The 20695-nt window shown below is 38.2% G+C and overlaps 1 protein-coding gene across 1 annotated transcript; it reads left to right on the forward strand.

The window, feature by feature from the left end:
• Positions 1 to 650: 650 nt before the first annotated feature.
• Positions 651 to 2336, forward strand: LOC139146298 (piggyBac transposable element-derived protein 4-like). The gene is made up of 2 exons (XM_070717706.1): positions 651 to 737; positions 1461 to 2336. The coding sequence occupies exons 1-2, from the start codon at positions 651 to 653 to the stop codon at positions 2334 to 2336; spliced, it is 963 nt and encodes a 320-aa protein (XP_070573807.1).
• Positions 2337 to 20695: the final 18359 nt, after the last annotated feature.

Genomic DNA, 20695 nt, shown 5'->3' on the forward strand with positions numbered 1-20695 from the left:
ATATGATTACTGTATTGTTGTTTGAAGCCAATTTCTCATAGCAGCTGCAATGCACACAAAGTTCAGAATCTTTTGATTTTCAATTGTCAAGCAGTATTGATTTTATATATCAAATATTTCAAGAGAACAAATCCATGAAATTACTCAGTTATCACTTTTTATTGGATCATTGCTTATTATTTGACTTTATTATGATTTAGATATTTACAAATTTTACATATTTCTTGATATTTATTGAAATAATATAAATGACCAAGTCAACAAAAATTTTGTAATGAATATTTATTATATTTATCAATGACCTTGTTTATGTATATACCAGAATATATTGTCAAATAAAAACAGACGTGAAATAGTAAATATATTGTTGAGTTTTCAGAATTTTGTCGTAAGTGTTAGTTCGAGACCCGGTATGGATGTTGAAAAGTCTGAATTTCATATGTTCAGTAATCACTGGGCTTGTGTGGTTACATGTATTGGATGATCATTACCTCCACCTTGGATCATCAAATTTGTTGAAGGCTTTTGGGATACAGAACAGCTACAGAAATTACTGGCACTGCAATATTTCTAATGACCAATGATATACATAGGGATATATACAGGGGAGAAGCAATGACAAGTAAAGTAAAGCTCCAGGACACACCATCATGGCGATGCTAGCCAGTCTTGAACTCACCATCCTCCAATCGTGTGTCCAGTATGCTAGCCAGTCTCGAATTCGCCATCCTCCAATCGTGAGTCCAGTACACTAGCCACTGAACCATGATGTCTCCGTTAAACCTTTGAGTGCTGTATTTTTTCCCACCGAAATTTCAGTGCAACATTTTACTAATTTTTATGAACTTTTCTGTAATTTTCCTGATAATTTTGGACCAAATGAACACAACATTTTATTTGCCAGAGTTTTTTATCAAAATTTTGCAAAAAATCTGACAAAAATTGACTTAGGTATATTTTATAAAGGTGACAAAAATTTACTTTGGCACTCAAAGGGTTAAAATCTCCCTATATTATGCAATTTTATGCAAATATTGCTAATTTGCATATTCTTGACTAATTTACATAGTTTGGGAATGGTCCAACAGTTCAATACATGCGTCCGATAACAAATATAGAAAAACGGCAATTGTGCATCATTTCTGTTTGAAACACTTCCTATGAAACTTATTGTTACAAAAAAATGCTAATTTGCATATTCCCAACTAATTTACATATTTTTGGTGAAAAGTTTGAAAGGTTCATCAATACATGAATAAATAATAAATGGTTGTTATAAATAAACATAAAAAAGCTGCTCCGAATTTGTCTGAAAGCCTTTCAATTACAACTTTGTCCTTATTTGCAAATTTATGCAAATAGAGCTAATTTGCATATTTTGAGCTAATTTGCATATTTTAATGTAAATTCAGAAAGTTTAGTTATTGCCCTCTTGGAATATAAAACCGAACACTGGAAAGGGAGAGCACACGCAACATGGTCTTGGCTACAGTGTCGTTGTTGATCTGACTAGCAGATATTTTGGATTAGGACATCATATTTACTATGATAATTTCTTCAGTTCCCTTCGCCTTGCTGTTGACTTGTTGAACAGGCAAACGTACGTTTGCAGCACAGTTCGCAAGAAAAGTAAAGGACTTCCGGCCACAGTGTCAAAGCCAGCGACGAAGCTGAAACCACGTGACTATGTCTACCGAGCAAGCTGTGAAATCACAGCTACTTTGTGGCACGACAAGCGTGATGTGACCCTGTTGAGTTCCAACTGCAATCCTGGCGGCCTGGAAGTTCAGAGGAAGGGGAAGGAGATATTCGTCCCAACAGTGGTGAGGGAGTACAATAAGTACATGGGCGGCGTCGACCTCAGTGACCAGATGGCTTCGTACTACCAAATCAACAACAAGTACATGAAGTTTTGGAAGTACTTGTTCTGGTTTTTTGTCGATCGGATGATCATCAACGCCTTTATATTGTACAGCATTGCACATTCACCAAACCCTCGACGAAGATATCAGCAGAAAGATTATCGCCTTGATCTAGCAAGTCAGCTGATTGACGGTTTTACAAGTCGTCGGAAGCGCGGGCCGCAAAGTCAAGTCACCGAAGTCGAGAACAGCATCAACGCCGACAACATCGCTAACCACATCTGCGAAGTACTCTCTCCGAACGCGAAGCGTAAGAAGAAATGTTGTCGGCAATGCAGCAAGATTGGCAAGAAAACACCAAAGGGCTACCCTGTTGAAACAACTTGGGGATGTAAGCAGTGCAACGTGCATTTCATCTTCGCTTGCCAAGGTCTCCGCTCCGGGAAGCTGGATGCTTCCCGAAATCGTGGTTAGTGGAAGACTCCTGTCTGGCTAACGAGCCGTGCGAGCGGACGATGCGTGCATCTGTGTAAGAACGAGTGTTTCTTGGAGTAACACGCGTCAATTTTGCGGCGTTGAGTGACTTCCGGTATGAAGACAAAACAAAGTCTACGTGAACTCTGATGACCTTGAAGGGGAACCCCGTCTAGATTTCACACGGAGATATGTACTGTATATATTATTGCTTCGAAACGTTTATACTTTCAAATGACTTGAAAACGTTGGCTATTTTTGTCGCCAAAACTTTTACATTCACAACAGTGATACCCAAATTTGTTGACTTTTGAAAAAATCTTATAGAGGATGGTCTTTGCAGCCAGCAGCTTGGATTTTGTAAGCAAGTGATTTATGGCTTGTAGTATGTATATCACACGTGGCATTACTGCAACATTAAAACATATATATAAGATGTCGTTAAATGTTTCAGTTAAATCCCCCCCAAATTTCAAAATCCCCCTCAAAAATTCCAGTAGAGGGGGACCAATCCCCCCCCCCTGGTGTAGTATCCTAGATGAAACACTGTATTTCTTGATATATCAGACTAATTACGAAAATTGACATGATACTGCTACATGCCGTTAAAAAAATTGATGTACACATGTATGACATCGGTCAATGTCCTTGTGCCAACTTTAAATGATACTGGTGGAAATATGTCTGTACATGAAAAAATCGTAACAAAATGGCCATCAGGCAGCCATTATATTGCATTGGACTGTGAAACCAATAGACATGCATATTTATGACATGATAGGTAAATGTCCTTGTACCAACTTTGAAAAAAATCAGTTGATCATATCCAAATTATGGTTCAGGACATGACAAAATCATAACAAAAAGGCCACAAGGCAGCCATATTGCATCGGATTGTGAAACCAATTGACATGCATATTTATGACATAGGTCAATGTCCTTGTACCAACTTTGAATAAAATCCAATGATACATGTCTGAGTTTCAGCTCCGTATATGAAAAAATGGCAACAAAATAGCCGCACAGCGGCCATATTGCATCGTATCACAAAACAAATCAATGTGGATATGCATGACATAGGTCAATGTCCTTGTACCAGCTTTGAATAAAATAATACAATCGGTTGAGAGGTACCTGAGTTATGGCTAAGGACATGAAAAAATTGTAATAAAATGGTCGCCATGTGGCCATATCGGATCATATCGTGAAACAAATTGACATGCATATGTATGATATAAGTCAATGTCCTTGTACCAACTTTGAATAAAATCGAGTGAGATGTGCCTGAGTTATGGGTCCGTACATGAAAAAATCATTACAAAATGGCCGCACGGCAGCCATATTGGATCGTATCACAAAAAATATCGACGTGCATATGTATGACATATGAAGTAATCCTTGTACCAAGTTTGAATGAAATCACTCCAGGCATCTCTGAGATATCTGCATAAATGGACGGACGGACGGACGGACGGACATACGCACGCACGGACGCACGGACATGACCAAACCTATAAGTCCCCCCCTGACAGTGTCCGTGGGGACTAAAAATGACAAAAAAATTCCTTAAAAATACAAATTTGCATATTTCACCACAATTTGAACAAATCTAAGTTGGGTTATCCCTAGGGACCTGTATACTAAATAACAAAGCTGTCTGACCAGCGGTTATGAAGAAGAAGAAGATTTTTTACTAAAAACGCCTTTTTGGCACTAATTTGCATATTTTCAACAGTATCAAAAAATAGTGACAATATCACTGTTCACTCCCATATAGTTATCAAACCAAGCCAACAATTGTATGAAACATGGACATACATACAGACAGACTGACATACACAGACTGGCACAGGGTGATGACCCCTTGTGTGCCTTGGCCAAAGGAGAGTGATAAAGATGTAACAAACAGTTGAATGTAATGATACAATAGTTAAGTATAGGCCTACAGGCACTGAGGGTCAATATGTTACAGCAATTTGATTAGTTTCTTTTCCTTTTCTACTTCTGTGATAATTTTTAAGACAATCAATCTGCAAGGCAGTTTATGTATTGACAAATATGTTATCTTTTACAAGCACACAGCAAACCGTTCTTGATTTTTCATTTACAATATTTGACATAAATGAAATACACAACTTGCAACCAATGTTTATATTTTGCCCATACACCAGATACATGGAGAGATTTCAACATACAACCATAAACTCAGAAACCCTACAGGGAAAAGTAAACATTGTTTTCTTCCAGAACAACTGGTGCATCTTACAAACTTAACCAATTACACAAGGATGATGACACAAGAGATAAAGTTAAGAAATTTACCTGTGGTGACCTTGACTATTCCTTTCAAATCCTTACCTTACTTGACATCTTAAACTAAAACACACTGCACGATTGATTGCGCGCAAAAATACATCGAGTAGACCATTTGATAAAGGGTGGGTGTCTCGAAGATTGATGAGGTACATTATCTTTTTTATCCGCCATTGTACATTCTTTTTTTCCCACTCTCCCACCTTTTCTTTTTGTCCTTCTCTGGCTGATTTTTTATTGATATTTGTTTGGAATTTTTTTTAAAATTTGCCAGGAACCCCCAACCCTCCCTCACTCTGAAACATTGAAAAAATTTTTGACTAAAATCACCTCAGCTATGTTTTCTAATGATTTTTTTTACCACATTTCAACACCAAATACAGTTTACCATATCAAATGCTTACTAAATCATCACATTATATACTCTTAGTTCCAGTAGGTATAAAATTACAAAAAAAAGTTTTAAAAATACAAAATGAAAGATATCCCAGTAAAATTGACAGTTTCGCAAAGTTGCCCCAAAAATTCAAAATTCCAGATTTCAACCTAATTCCAATATATGAAAAACCTTAAGAACCTGTTTACTAAATATCAAAGCAATAAGACTGGTAAATTTTGAGAAACAATTTTTTTGACCAAAAATGAGAAATATTGCCCCCCCCCCAATACAAAATTGCATCCTACTTTCAATATATCATATTAACATAAACCCTAGGAACCTGTACACTAGATATCAAAGCTACCAGATCAGTAGTTTTAGGAGAAATATTTTTTGACCAAAAAAGGCAAAAATTGCCCCAAAAATAAAAATATTGCCAGTTTCAACATAACTTTAATACATTATATTGACATTAATCTTAGATACTTGTATACCAAATATCAAAGCTATCAAATCAGTAGTTTTTGGATAAAAAAATGTTTTATCAAAAATAAGGAAAGTTGCCCCAAAATTACAAATATGACAATATCAATACAATTTTTACAAACATGACTGAGGTCATCCTGAGGAACATCTATATTAACTTTATGAACTTTCAGAGCAATCAGAGGAGCGATTTCAAAGAACAAGATTTTTTTACTAAAAACGGAAAAAATACCCTAAAAATACAAACATGCAAATTTCACCCCAAATTTTGCACACATAATTAAGAAGACGTAAAGGAATCTGCATACCAAGTTTCAACCAAATCTTACCGATGCTTACTGAGTTTTAGCCATTTGCAGGATTTTTCCTTTTTTCCCCTCATTTGCATATTTTTGGCACTGACATGTTCATTTGAACAAATTCACATCTCCACCCCTAGGTGCACCTGTACACCAAATACTAAGCAGTTTAGGAGTTTTTGACGTGGACAGACAGACATACATACATACATACACACACACACACACACACACACACATACACACACATACATACATACATACATACATACATACATACATACATACACACACACACACACACACACACACACACACACACACACACACATACATACATACATACATACATACATACATACATACATACATACATACATACAGACTGATGCAAGACGCCGGACGGATACCCATCCCAATAGCTTCTATAGACTTTAGTCTATAGTAGCTAAAAATATAACTAAATGGCCACCAGGCAGCCATATTGCATCAGATTGTGAAACCAATTGAAATGCATATCTAGTATTACATAATATGACGATACATCTACCGGTATGTCATTGTATCAACTTTGAATAACATCGGTTGATACATGTCTGCATTATGGCTGCAGACATGAAAAACTCGTATCATATTGGCAGCCATGCAGCCATTATATTTGATCTCACTGTAAAAAAATAGAAGTGCATATGTATGACATAAGTCAATGTCCTTGTACCATTTTGGATAAAATCGGTTGTACCAACTTTGAATGATATTACTGGTGGAAATATGCCTGAGTTATGGCTCTGGACATGAAAAAACCGAAACAAAATGGCCGCCATGCAGCCATATTGAATCGTATCGTAAAACAAATTGACGTACATATGTATGACAAAGGTTGGTGTCCTTGTACCAACTTACAATAAAATCGGTTGAGATGTGCATGAGATATGGCTCCGTACATGAAAAAAATCGTAACAAAATGGCCGCCTGGCGGCCATATTGGATCACATCACAAAACAAATTGACGTGCATACGTATGACATAAGGAGTAATCCTTGTACCATGTTTGAATGAAATCGCTCTTGGCATCTCTGAGATATCTGCGTGAACGGACGGACAGACGCACTGACGGACACACACACACACACGCACGCACGCACGCATGGATGGACGGACATGACCAAACCTATAAGTCCCCCGGACGGTGTCCCTGGGGACTGAAAATTATGAGTCTAAGGTTTTCTGCGAAGTAGAACCTGTCAAAAATGGTGACTCAGCAGATTTTTTATTGCTCTTGATGCAGTAAATATGTCATGTTGACTCATTGCTTGACCAGTATTCCACTTGTATTTTCATACGTTTGAAAGTCAGTTGTGGAGGACTTTTTTCAAAATCTACATGACTACTGAAGAGAAATGACAATGTGTCAGTCTTAATCAGCCTTCTTTCAAAGTTGAAATATGCCACAAAGAATAAGGAACTGCAGTAAACAAGTCATCGTTGATGACACAGTCCCCACTTGTTAATGGGTACTTTGATTACAGGTCCTCAGAGAGGATAGAGTCCTCTTCATTTGGTCTGTGATAAAATACTTTTGAATAAATTCGCTTGATACATGTCTGAGCTGTAGTTCAGGAGATGAAAAAATCGTAATAAAATGGCCACATGGCGGCCTTATTGGATAGTATCACAGAACAAATCTATGTGCATATGTATGACAGACATCCAGCTCTATGGGTTTGCTCAGAATTAGATATACGCATAATTAATGAGGTACAGTATGAAGCATCATAAGGTCTCCCATCATATCACAGTGTTTTCTCTGCATGTTCATTGAAAGGGGCACTTTCTGCCCCATTCATCAAAATTAGAGGGCAGACTTGACATTTTAGGGGGCAGTCTCTGTTGATGTGAATTTTGCCTTCCTATGAAGTGCTTCCTCCATGCCATTACGGTCGTCACCCAGTTCAGTTGCATCGTCTATGTCGTATGCAGCAAATATGCATAAACATCAACATGATGACGTTTGTCAGCTTTTGAACTGCTCGGCTGCTGTCTATCTTCTGTCTAATTGTCACCTACAAGTTTCCCCGACTCAGGATTTGACATACATGTTCCCTCGCATACGGTTCGGTTCGAATTTAGGGGGGCTTAAATCCATGAAAATATGCACCAATCCCTATGCGCCGATCAAAAGATGGTGTTGCATTGTTATACACGTGCCTACACAATGCTAAAGCTCGAATTTTCCCAACTTCCATCATTGACACACACAGTTCGCTGTACTATGCGCTTTGGTCACCCTCATATATCAATATATGTGAACGTCTTTGCTTGCTGTGTTCTGTGCGCGATTTTCGCGCAGTCAGTGACTTTTTCAGGGCAGACAATGACTCGAAATGCGCAATTTGCGCAATCGCGCAGTCGAGAGAAAACCCTGATATCATATATGAAGGGTGTAGAACTTGTGGTTACTGAGTAATGGACAAATATGTATATTTGAGGTCAAAGGTCATCGAGGTCACGTGACATTTTGTCAAAATAATTGTATTGCTAAGTTATCCCAATTTACCAAAAATCAGACCTCTAGCTCTATTGACTCGCTCAAAATTAGATATGCACATAATTAATGAGGTACAATATGTGGCGTCATAAGGTGTCCCATCATACCATATATGAAGGGTGTAGCACTTGTGGTCACTGAGTTATGGACAAATATGTATATTTGAGGTCAAAGGTCACCGAGGTCACGTGACATTTTGTCAAAAAAATTGTATTGCTAAGTTATCCCTATATACCAAAAATCAGACCTCTAGCTCTATTGGCTCGCTCAAAATTAGATATGCGCATAATTGATAAGGTACAATATGTGGCATCATAAGCTGTCCCATCATACTATAAATGAAGGGTGTAGCACTTGTGGTTACTGAGTTATGGACAAATATGTATATTTAAGGTCAAAGGTCATCGAGGTCACATGACATTTTGTAAAAAAAAAATTGTATAGCTAAATTATCCCTATATACCAAAAATCAGACCTCTAGCTCTATTGACTCTCTCAAAATTAGATATGTACATAATTAATAAGGTACAATATGTGGCGTCATAGAGTGTCCCATCATACCATACATGAAGGATGTAGCACTTAAGTTTACTGAGTTATGGACAAATATGTATATTTGAGGTCAAAGGTCACCAAGGTCACATGACATTTTGTATAAAAAATTGAAGTGCTAAGTTATCCCTATATACCAAAAATCAGACCTCTAGCTCTATTGGCTCGCTCAAAATTAGATATGCGCATAATTAATGATGTACAATATGTGGCATCATAAAGTGTCCCACCATACCATACATGAAGGGTTTAGCACTTGTGGTTTCTGAGTTATGGATAAATATGTATATTTGAGGTCAAAGGTCACCGAGGTCACGTGACATTTTGTCAAAAAAATTGTATTGCTTAGTTATCCCTATATACCAAAAATCAGACCTCCAGCTCTATTGGCTTGCTTAAAATTAGATATGTGCATAATTAATGATGTACAATATGTGGCATCATAAAGTGTCCCATCATACCATACATGAAGGGTAGTAGCACTTGTGGTTACTGAGTTATGGACAAATATGTATATTTGAGGTCAAAGGTCACCGAGGTCACGTGACATTTTGAAAAAAAAATAGTATTGCTAAGTTATCCCTATATACCAAAAATCGGACCTCTAGCTCTATTGGCTCATTCAAAATTAGATATGCACATAATTAATGAGGAACAATATGTGGCTTCATAAGCTGTCCCATCATACCATATATGAAGGGTGTAGCACTTGTGGTTACCGAGTTATGGACATATATATATATTTGAGGTCAAAGGTCACCAAGGTCACGCGACATTTTGTCAAAATATCTGAGATATCTGCGTGAACGGATGGACTCATGGATGGACTCATGGACGGACATGACCCCATCTACAAGCCCCCTGGACTTCGTCCGTAGGGACTAAAAACTGTCACTGCATCCTTTTTGCAATATGAATACGATGAGAAACTAAATTTTTATTTTTCTTGGCCTTATACATGGGAGTCTATGGACTGCCTTATACATGGGAGTCTATGGACTGCCTTATACAAGGGAGTCTATGCAGACTGCCTTATACATGGGAGTCTATGGAGGTGAAAACTAAAAAGTCCTCTAACACGGCCAAATTTGATCGCATTGTGAAACAAATCGACGTGCATCTGTATGGGGTAGGGTACTATCCTTGTGCAAAGTTTGAAAGAAATTGACCTGAGCATCTCTGAGATATCTGCGTGAACGGACGGACGGACGGACGCACGCACGGACGGACGCACGGACGCACGCACGGACGCACGCACGGACATGACCAAACCTATAAGTCCCCCCGGACGGTGTCCGTGGGGACTAAAAAGGGAAACCAAATTTTGTCATCATATAGATCTTGTTTACTCTCTGCTCACTGTTCAGCAAATGCAACCTTACCAAAAATGACAATGTTCTTACAATTGTGTTAGTCCTAAGCCTTTTTAAGAAATTTATTTCTGCAATACAAGAATTCAGTGTATGTACAGATGTAGTCATGGCCTAAAGATTTTCATTAAGCATAATAAACTTGAGGTTTTGAAAGTTTGTTATCTTCATGATGGTACTGTAACTTTCTACATTCCAAAAAGCTACTTCAGGCAAGCAAACCACTTATGAACTAAAAGATGTATCATTACATATGAATATAGACGACTACAAAAGTTGTTGATGTGGGTAAACCGATCCAAAATAATGCAAGAACAGAAATCAACACATTGCCGAGCTCAATTCACATGCCTACCAAACACAGCAAATGTCAGTAAAGAAATCTGGAATCTGGTCACTAAAGGTATCATATGGAGTGTGCCTACAGAGTAGGAAATCTAAGCACCAAGAACTGACAGAGGGGTATATAGTAGATTATGCCACTCACTACAATTGTACTGACTGAAGAACAGAAAATGGAATATATATGACTGATCCAAAACGCACACTCTGCACCGGTATTTTGCAAGTGTAAGCTGAAAGTGTTCTCCAACTAAACAAGGCAAAGAATGACAAAATGAGAGGAGAGGATTATACATGTACTTAAAGTGTACTGTTATATGCAGAGAACACCCCTGCAACCTAAACTGGAATAAGTTAAAGTTTGAGTAAGGTACAGCTTTTATTACCAAACTTTTCTGACACCAATTTATCTAATTATGCAATAACTTAAACCTGGCAGCACTGAGGCAGGTATACATGAGTACTATTTTTTCAAGGGTGCAAGATTAAACAATTTTGTGACTGTTGCACAAGGTTTACCCCTTAAAAAAAGCGTATGGGCAAAACTAGCATGACAAACTAGCATGTACAAATACAAGTTCCCCTCCCATATTACTGTTTTATACAATGAGCATTTTATGGATGTTCTGTATGTTTGCATGTTGAAACAGCCAACCTGTTAACCAATAACATTTGTGGTTTGTTGGTATCTTCAGCTCCGTATGTCAATGAAAAGGTAGTGTTGATCATGCACTCCTATTTTTTCAGGAAGATCTTGAGAGCAACTTCAAGGATTATGCCAACATTGCATGTGGTTGTCCACCATGGCAAGGCCAGTATTGTCTTAAACATATTGCAACCAGTGCCAAGAGTTGTCTGGCCATGACAGCCACCCTTAGTTCTACCATGATTATTGACAGTACAGACACAGCTAAAAGTTGACACTTTGAAATATTGGATATCTATCTGAAGTTGTCAAGACACACAACTCTTAAAGGGGTGGTGTTGTCAGAACTGCGTGTGTGACTTTCTTGTCTACAAACAATGTATTTCATGCATGATATCTAGATGCATCATGTCAAAATAGCTGCAACATTTAAAGTTTATGATGTTCATAAACATGTTTCAACTTTCATCAATCACCAACGTACCCTAGATACAGTATTTACATCGGTCCTAGGCAACCTCTAAGCCGAGTTCCAACGACACCCTCCCTTTAAGATGCGATGTGGATGCAGAGTGATTCGTGAGTTCTGTTGTTATCCCCAAGCAATTTACCCAATTCTAATTTCTAAATTGGTCATAAAGGCAGTGATGTTTTATGCAAGACGGTGTCAACCAAAATATGATTGAAGATCAAGGTCCTCTTTCATGCTGCAGATAATACAATTGACATCTGATAAGTCTTTGAATTGCCCACCTGTCATTCTCATGGAGGGGGCCACTACTTATGAACAAATAGTATGCTACGTATGAAATAGCCACAGTTTGTCAATGATCAAGACAATTATTTATGTCATTAGAGCATAAATTGGTTTATTTACTAAATGAAAATAATGTTTGTGACAATTAATTACTAATTAAATAAATTAAATGCCATGTAAAACAAGGCACGCCTTGAAAAATCCCCCCACCCCGCTCAACAATCCCATGTACTGTTTATGTACAAATATCACACAAATAATTGCGGTGACATGAATGTGTATGTATTTGCAACGCAGTCATTTTGTCACCGATGATATCATCATTAACACACTTTTAGTTTTATAGGGGTGGAAAGGAGAAGTTTCATGTTGACAGAAATTGCTGAGTTTAGTTTCATGCATGCATGATTCCAATTCAAATACCAAGAGGATATTGCATGACAATATATACAACAGTCCTCCACGCGATATCAGTGATCATGAGTAGCACGCTCCTGGAAATAAACAACTTAAAATGCTCACACTTTCCTCAAGAAAATTTTAGATCATTTCCTTTTAAAATAAAAAATACAAATGTGGGATCTGACCATGCAAAAATTTGTACCACGGAAACAAATTTCCTTATATTTACCTACATGTGAAATTCAAACTGGCCACAATCTCAGTGTCAATTCTATGGGGGGAAAACTGAATTATTACATTACACAAAAATAGGGCAGCGAAATGTTCTCGGCTAGCCTAAAAATTAGCCCACATGAGTGTAAGACCATAAAACAATTGTAAAAATTTGGGAGTTCCAATATCTGGGAAAGAATTCCTTAAGGCCTCACCCCAAAATTTTTTTCTTAGGACAGGATATTACAACACTTTTAAGCATGCTAACACTGAAACTAACCCTAACCCTGATTCTAAACCAGTCCAAAAGTTGTATTTGATGTACTTCTTCCAAGGAAAGTCCGCGATTAAAGTGATTTCCAGGGATGGAGGTGGAGGGGCCTAAAGGAGCTCTTGCCAATATCTGTCCTCGAGACGCATCTTCTTTTACATCCTTATTTTGCTCGGGTGGAAAATTTTTTCGCCTTTTTCTTTAATTTGATTGTTTGTTTGTTTTTGTTTTTTGTAGGTCACAATAAAACTTCTCCAATTTTAGAAGTAGTTAATACGCGTTTATTCTTCGTTGACACAGGCCTATTTATGCAGTGGCCCAGTGGGTAAACAGATCAAACAATTCTACTGTGCATTATGCATGCAAAACAATTTACTACTTCCGGTTTTCGCCTGAACCATTTATCATTTGATCATGTCTGACGCAGGTGGTAGCAGCACTGCATGCAATGATCTCAGCTCAGTTTCGTCGCCTATGGCGCTATATCAAACGCAAACGCGGGTTCGAGCCATAGACAGTGGGTGCACTGTTCTTGACCCGAGAACAACCCGAACTACTTCGGTTAGCGTTCGGGGAAAAGCCGAGGATTATTCTCGGGTCGAGAACGTACTCCTGTGAAAACCTGGGAGCAGACGAGAACAAGATGGCGGCAAAGACGGAAAGTTCTAAAAGGTAATTTTTCATAACAAGTTAAAACAAATCGAAATACGTGTTAGTGCATGTGCCAATGAACACGAATCAATCAGATGTGTTTGAAATTTTATTTTTCAAATTCTTGTCAAGAACCAGTTCAAAAATGACTTCATGTATTGCCTAGGGACGATTCAGAATTTACTTCCAGGGGGAGGGTGGCGGATTTTCTCTTTTCTGGGTGATTTTTTTCCACGCCCCCCCCCCAGTAAATTAAAGAAAAAAGCTATGCCCCCCCTCATCTTTCCTGTGCTTTTTCCGTGGCCCCCCTAATATATACATGCATGCTTACACACTATAGACATATCCAGTCTAACAAGTTGCAGGAACTGTAGTGGACATTTAATCGATGATATAACAAGATGCTTCGCTGAAACATGCTGAATGAAATAGTTCCCGATTATGTTGTGTAAGCTTATGAGCTTTATGCGCTACCAAATTGATTGAGAAGTGGATATTTTAGTGCACACCCCACCCCAAAAGGCACTTCAGATTCTGCAATTTTGACATCATGACTTAAGAAAGATGTTCACGTTTTCCTCTTTGTCGGCTTAATCTTTGACCCACATTGACACATTGCAAGTAGTTGCCTCACCTGAACTGAAGCATACGGCAAGTTGACTACAAAGTTGCATATTCCCAAAACATAATTACGGTAAAATGTTTTACAGAATTTGGTTGGAGACAATGATAAGCTCTTTTTTACAGTTATTTTGTTTTTGATATACAGCAAGAGTTTGGGGATTTCAAAATGATCTCTCAATCCCTTCTACGGTGATCTTTAATTATTTAATTGTCCGAAAATATAAAACAGGGGAGGTAGAAGAAAATGATCAAATAAATCAAATTCTTGTTCCCGGCATCTTGTGTCTATATCTAATGTGTCTCTGCCATTGGAGGGGCTTGGATAACTCGTGATTAGGTTTAGATTTAGATGGGCGAGAATCATGAATCTCAAGGTAAATACATGATGTTGTAGCTGAGGGACAACGTTTGAAATCAGGTCATTTATAGAGCTGAGTCTTGCTGATTTTTACCTGGGTTATCAATTTCAAACTCTGGCCCGAAACCGCAACATGATAGTTTCAGCACACTAAACCATACTAAAATGTCACCTTCATTCATTCTGTATTGTGAAAAGCATATCGAGCAATAATTGATTGATGTTTATTCAATATTTATTTCTAGACACCCCTAAAAATCCAAGTAGATGCCAAACTAATTTCACACTATATTTGTACACTTGGTATTTCTGGATACACTGGTTTATTTCTGGTATCAATGATTATTGATATCTACTTATTTTTGCCTGCATTCAGTTGTACTCACAAAGATAAACTACCTCTTGCCAAATTACTCACAAAGATAAACTACCTCTTGCCAAATTTATTTCTTGTACTGTAGTTCCTTCCCCAGTAGCAGCTTCATCCAGTGTTTGCTGAGTTTTGTAATTTTTGCCTTACCACACTCCTTGAGTGTGATGTTGAGCAATAAAGTATTAGTATTAGTATTAGTGTATTCATTCACGAATGTAGTATTTGAAATTTCATCATAATAAACAACACTCTTTGCTACACCGTTTTCTGGTTCTTGAAGGTGCCATAAATTGTTTTGAGAGAGTGGAGGTGCCACAGCTAAATTGTGTTGAAAAATGAATTACGCAGAGGATGAAGAGAGTCATCGATAAAAGAACGAGTCAAGTGTTGAATTTATGACCTGAAATGATACAGAAGTGTTAAAAATTATAACTGTATAGAAGTGTTGAAAATTATAACTGGGCAAACGACAGGTCAAAGGTCTACCCTGGATAGCTTCGTGGAAATGTGTCAGAGCTTTCCCCCATTCAATAAGCTTATTTGCTTCATGATCGTTATTTTTTTCATTTTGTGAGTTATAGGCCTAATACGTGATCAGTTGAAAACTGATCAATTCATTAAAACCTAATTTTATGACAATGACTTTCTGTCATATATTTTTGTTGTCATGTCCTGTTATAAAAACTGATGGTCACAAAGCTTGCTCAGTAGGTAATCCAACCTACCAATTTTCCAAACCCATCCTGAAACTTTCATTCATTTTATATGTTTTGCTTGAAATTCTACATAAAACTCACAAAGGTCTATCCTGGATTTCGTGGATATGTGCAGAACTTTCCCCCATTCAATCTTTGCTTCATCATCATGTTGTTTTTGTGAGTTGTAGGGCCTAATTTATACATTTAATCAGTTGAAAAAGGATCAATTCATTAAAAACTAATGACTTTCTGTAATATATATTTGTCGACGTGTCCTGTCATAAAAACTGATGGTAACAAAATCTACATACTCGTACTCAGTGGATAATCCGACCAACTCATTTTCCAAACTCCTATATCCTGAAACTTCACTCGTTTTACAGGTTTTAATTTGATCTACATAAGACTTACCGTTTGTAAGATTTATGCATTAAAAAGTGACACTGTATATTTTAGTTTTCTGAGATATCCTGATATACATAAGGTCAGCTGCAAATAGAGGCAATAAAGCGATGGATGGATTTTATCGAACTTGATAGCCTACCACTCATAAGCGTCCTGTTTTTATAAAAATAGACGCATGATTCTACTATTGAGATCAAGGTGTCAGCATGGTGTTGAATCTCAACTATTTTGGAACATTTTTGAATAGAAACATGCAATTACCACCATCCACGTCATCGTTCGAAAGCGGTTTGGCAGATATGGATGCAAATTATCGGACAGGGCCTCACACTCTCAGCCTTCGATCGACTTTTTAGCCAGGCAACACGGTGCTGCGAGCACCTCTGACGACTATGGGCCGGGTGGTCTATGCTGACATCCTTCACCTCCAGTGGGGACAAACATGGCCATGGTACAATGCAATGCTTTACGATAAGCACAGTGTGTGAACCCCGGGGTGTGAACTTAATCAGGAGGCAAGTTTGATGGATCGTATATCAAAGCTTTAAAAAACGATATCGGCCGACCATTCTCATATCACCATTCTCAGGACTCATTTCATTAAAAACGAAAGATGTCCATCAAGTGTTATCGGGACCACAGGTACGCATGGGTGCAGCGTTGCTTCAACTTGGATATTATAGTCGATCGAATTCGGCCCTGGATCGAAGTTTGTTGCCGCGCCGAAGGCTGAACCTCGGGACTGACTGGTGTAAAGCGGTACCGAGGTTCGGCCTTAGGCCTCACACTTTCGATCGACTACCAAGCAACCGTAACGCTGTACGCACCATGTACCACCTGCACCTGTGATCAATATCAGTTCACTTCACTACTACTATTACTAACGCGTAAATCCTACGGTACACGGTAATTGCACGCGTACTGTACATGATCAGTCAGCAAGTTAGAAAATGTCTTTGTGAAAAATGCAAAGATATATCGTCATTGGATAATAATACATTTTGTGTCAGAATTTTAAAACTTCAGTAGTCGTATGAAAGCCGACACGCTAAGGCAGAACTGCGTATGTATCCCCGCCCCACCGCGGCCCTAGCTCCGCTGCCGCCCCCTGAACACCTAACCTCAGCAGGTCATCGGGTCAGTAAGGGACTGGTCAGTTTCTTCAGCCTGGGGGGCGGTGGATTCATGGGGGGGGGGGGTTCACCCTGTTTTTGACTTTGGTGATAGGGGGGGTCACCATGTTTTTGAAATACCCAATAGGGGGGGTCAGTGTGTTTTTGAATTTTGACACAGGCTCATCATTGCCTAAAATGCTAGTGTCAGCCACAAATTTCATCATTCAGTTGTATTTTTCGGTGCGCCCTTCGGGTGCGTACCTTTAATAATCAGTCATATTTTTCAGCACGCCCAACTTTAACATATCAAGCATACATACATCAGAGATATCTGTATGTTCAATATTTTTCAGCGTGCTCTTCAAGCTCATTACTTTAATGTATCAGACATTTTTCAGCATGCCCTTCAGGTGCATGACTTTAATATACAAGGCATATATATCAGAGATATCAGGATGTTTCATATTTTTCAGCGCGCCCTTCGGGCGCCATACTTTAATAAATCAGAGATATCTTGATGTTTGCAAAGTGAAAGTGTACATTATGAAATCTGCATTTCATATGAAAAGGATGACAAATTCCTGATACTTTTCTGTTCTCTCCATGAGAATTCAGTATGAGAAAGCAACATGCACAAATATTTCACAATATATATTTGATACAGTGACTTATTTTAGAGATAGAAAAATGACAAGATATCTTTCCTTCTCATTGATGCAATTATTTTCCTTTGTGTCACAGGTTTTCTGTAGAAAGATGCTTTTTTATGAACAAAATAACAGTTAAAAAAGGCAGTTTTTGTCATTATTAGCTGTGCTTTTATGGTTTCAATGTTACAAGAAAAGGTCCTCTCAGACACTGTACACATCAGAATTGGCTAAAAAAGCTCTCTATTGCTCCTCAGGAGATTTAATTGGATGGTTGGCAAGTCTTAACACCCATCAAAGTTTTTGATTCACTGCTTTTTCCTCTTTGATATTAATGATTGACATCCATTTCTGTACAACAGTTCAGAACATCTGGTTAAGCATAGAAAGTGTGAAATACATTCACAGCGCATTCAAAATACAGCTCATTCAAAATGTACTGTATTCAAACTTTAAGATTGACACTCTGAAATTCCTATCTTACAACTGACATGTTAACAATTTCATTAAAACATAGAATGACTATTTAAAATATAAATATATAATCCACCGCCCCCCAGGCCGAAGAAACTGACCCGTCCCTAAACTTGTGGTATTTGGCGGGCCGTCTGCAAATTTATACATTTCCGCGCGTAAACTCTACTTGAGAGTTCGATGACTCCTATGGTGATACCACGCCAGGGGGGCGCACATCGATACACTCGTAACATGTCGAGTTTAATACTTTTCGTCGTTAGGCGCAGGTAATTCTTCATTCAAACTGCGAAATAGTGATAAACATACAAATCTGCAAGATACCTTAGAGGTTAAATCAATCAAGATGTGCCAATTCTAAGCCATTTATTTGTTTTCCTTCGGCATCAAAAAACTGCAGAAGTGCATAGGGTAAGCGACGGGGTCACGTATCAATGGCGTTCGAAAATGGTGTCAAATGGAAGAGCGTCACTCACGCGCTCGACCAACCGAGTAAAAAATACAGAAAAGTGCAATTTCTGCCGAAAATCGAAGAAATTAGCGCATGGAAATATTCTAAATTTAATGACATATAAATTAGGGGTTACCGACTCCAATTTTGTTTTGCAAAAATCGCGTTAATTAACCATTTACCACCGGAACCTCCAACGGGGGTGCCGACGACTGACGGAATAAATAAACTTTCATCTCTCTCGCGAGACTGAAACGGGAGTTTAAATAATCGCATTTTTTGTCAAATTTCGGGATTTTTATCACACAATTTGTATACCACCATATTCCTGAAATCGTAGAGAACCTGGAGCCCCAAAATTACGCCGTTCTTCGACCTATAGCGCGAGAACGGGGCAAAATAAGAAACGAGATTACAATCGTGCACCGGGAAAAGATTTTACTATATCAGTTCGTGTTCTCTCTTAATTTAGAGATGTATTTTGGAGCACTGCGCAGGCGCAGATTGACATTTGCATAAGCGACCCGTCAACACGAAAATGGATTTTTCTCAGCGCACGCGTCCCGCACCGGGTGCTTTCGGCTCTTGTGTAAAGGCGATGGAGACACATATTCGGGTCAATCTTGGAAGCAGAAACAGTTAGGACTTTCAGTTAACGTCATGGCTACCAGCGAGGGTGGAAAGTTCGGATTTCCGTTAGATTTTATGCAATACTTTCAGCGGTCCTCTCAGGGTTTCCGCCATGTTGTTTCTGTCAGAATATCCATGATTTCATTCAGCTATATTCAAATCCATCGTACAGTGTCTTTTTGGCCGATTTTGTCATCCCACGTGAACAACACTGTCGATGAACAATTGTTGGACACAAAGGCCAGCATTTTATGGCCGTTGCGCCATGGGGGACATCGGGGGACACTCGACATTTCCTTACATGCATCGCGGCCTACTTCTAAATTCCGACGTTTTAGCTTTGTATACGTACCAAGAATATAACGATCTTATGTATGGCGACTTATAGAACAGCCCGCGAAGGAATTCTTTTAGTGAAAAAAATACAGCCTTCAACTGTCTACAGTTTCATCCCAGTGTTCAGCTGCGTCAAGTGGTAGCCCTGCGTACAATGGTGTGTGTTCCCGGCGCTACACGACCTTCCCATCCGTGTAACGCCAGGACAGCGTTGTGCACAGGGCCGGCTACGTCAAGTGGCAGTATACGAATTGAATCAAGTCAGTGGGTACTTACCGCACTTTAGATGGGTTCAAACTTAAACTGAGTTCGATGTTAAGTGATAAGAGGGGAAATACACCATTATAAATATTTAGGATTTTTATCCCATTTTAAAATAAATGTCGCATGTATCAGGTATTGTAAAGTACAATAATTGTGTTCTAGAGAGTAAAAGAATTTTGATCTTAGGGTTGCCAAGCATTTATTATAAGTTTTTGTCTTTGAGATGATATATGTATGGGGTCACATGGGTAAGTAACCTGGCCCTGTGATTAGTCAATATTTGTGGTGCATCTTAAAGGTCTGCAGTTTGGGTATTTCTACAAGAGATACCTTGAATTTAGTCAGTATTGTTATTCCAGTAATTCTGTATTGCTTTTCATGACTGAGGATCTGAATTAAAAAAGACACTTAAAAGACGCTACTAAGTCATATTGCAGTATCTTTATTATATTTCACAACACCATGAACATGTATAACAATATAAGTATTATAATTTTCAAATAAATACTCTTGCAGTAAATAAATGTTTCTCTGTCTTGTTTTTGTCGTACTTTATAGAGCTGCATGGACAGTCCTGTTGAGTAACTAACTATGAGTGATATGCTGCTGACATGTGTCTTTTATATTAACCTAAGAACAAATGCTTTCATTGCACTGTGCAAAAAATATAATGATGATAAAAAAATAAAAACAAAACCGACAGAAAACCCTCAAACTAGGTTTTTGGAGGAAATAGTTTTCCCAAAACAAAAGCA

The sequence above is a fragment of the Ptychodera flava genome, chromosome 12 (genome assembly GCF_041260155.1).
Source record: "Ptychodera flava strain L36383 chromosome 12, AS_Pfla_20210202, whole genome shotgun sequence".
Taxonomy (NCBI): Eukaryota; Metazoa; Hemichordata; class Enteropneusta; family Ptychoderidae; genus Ptychodera; species Ptychodera flava.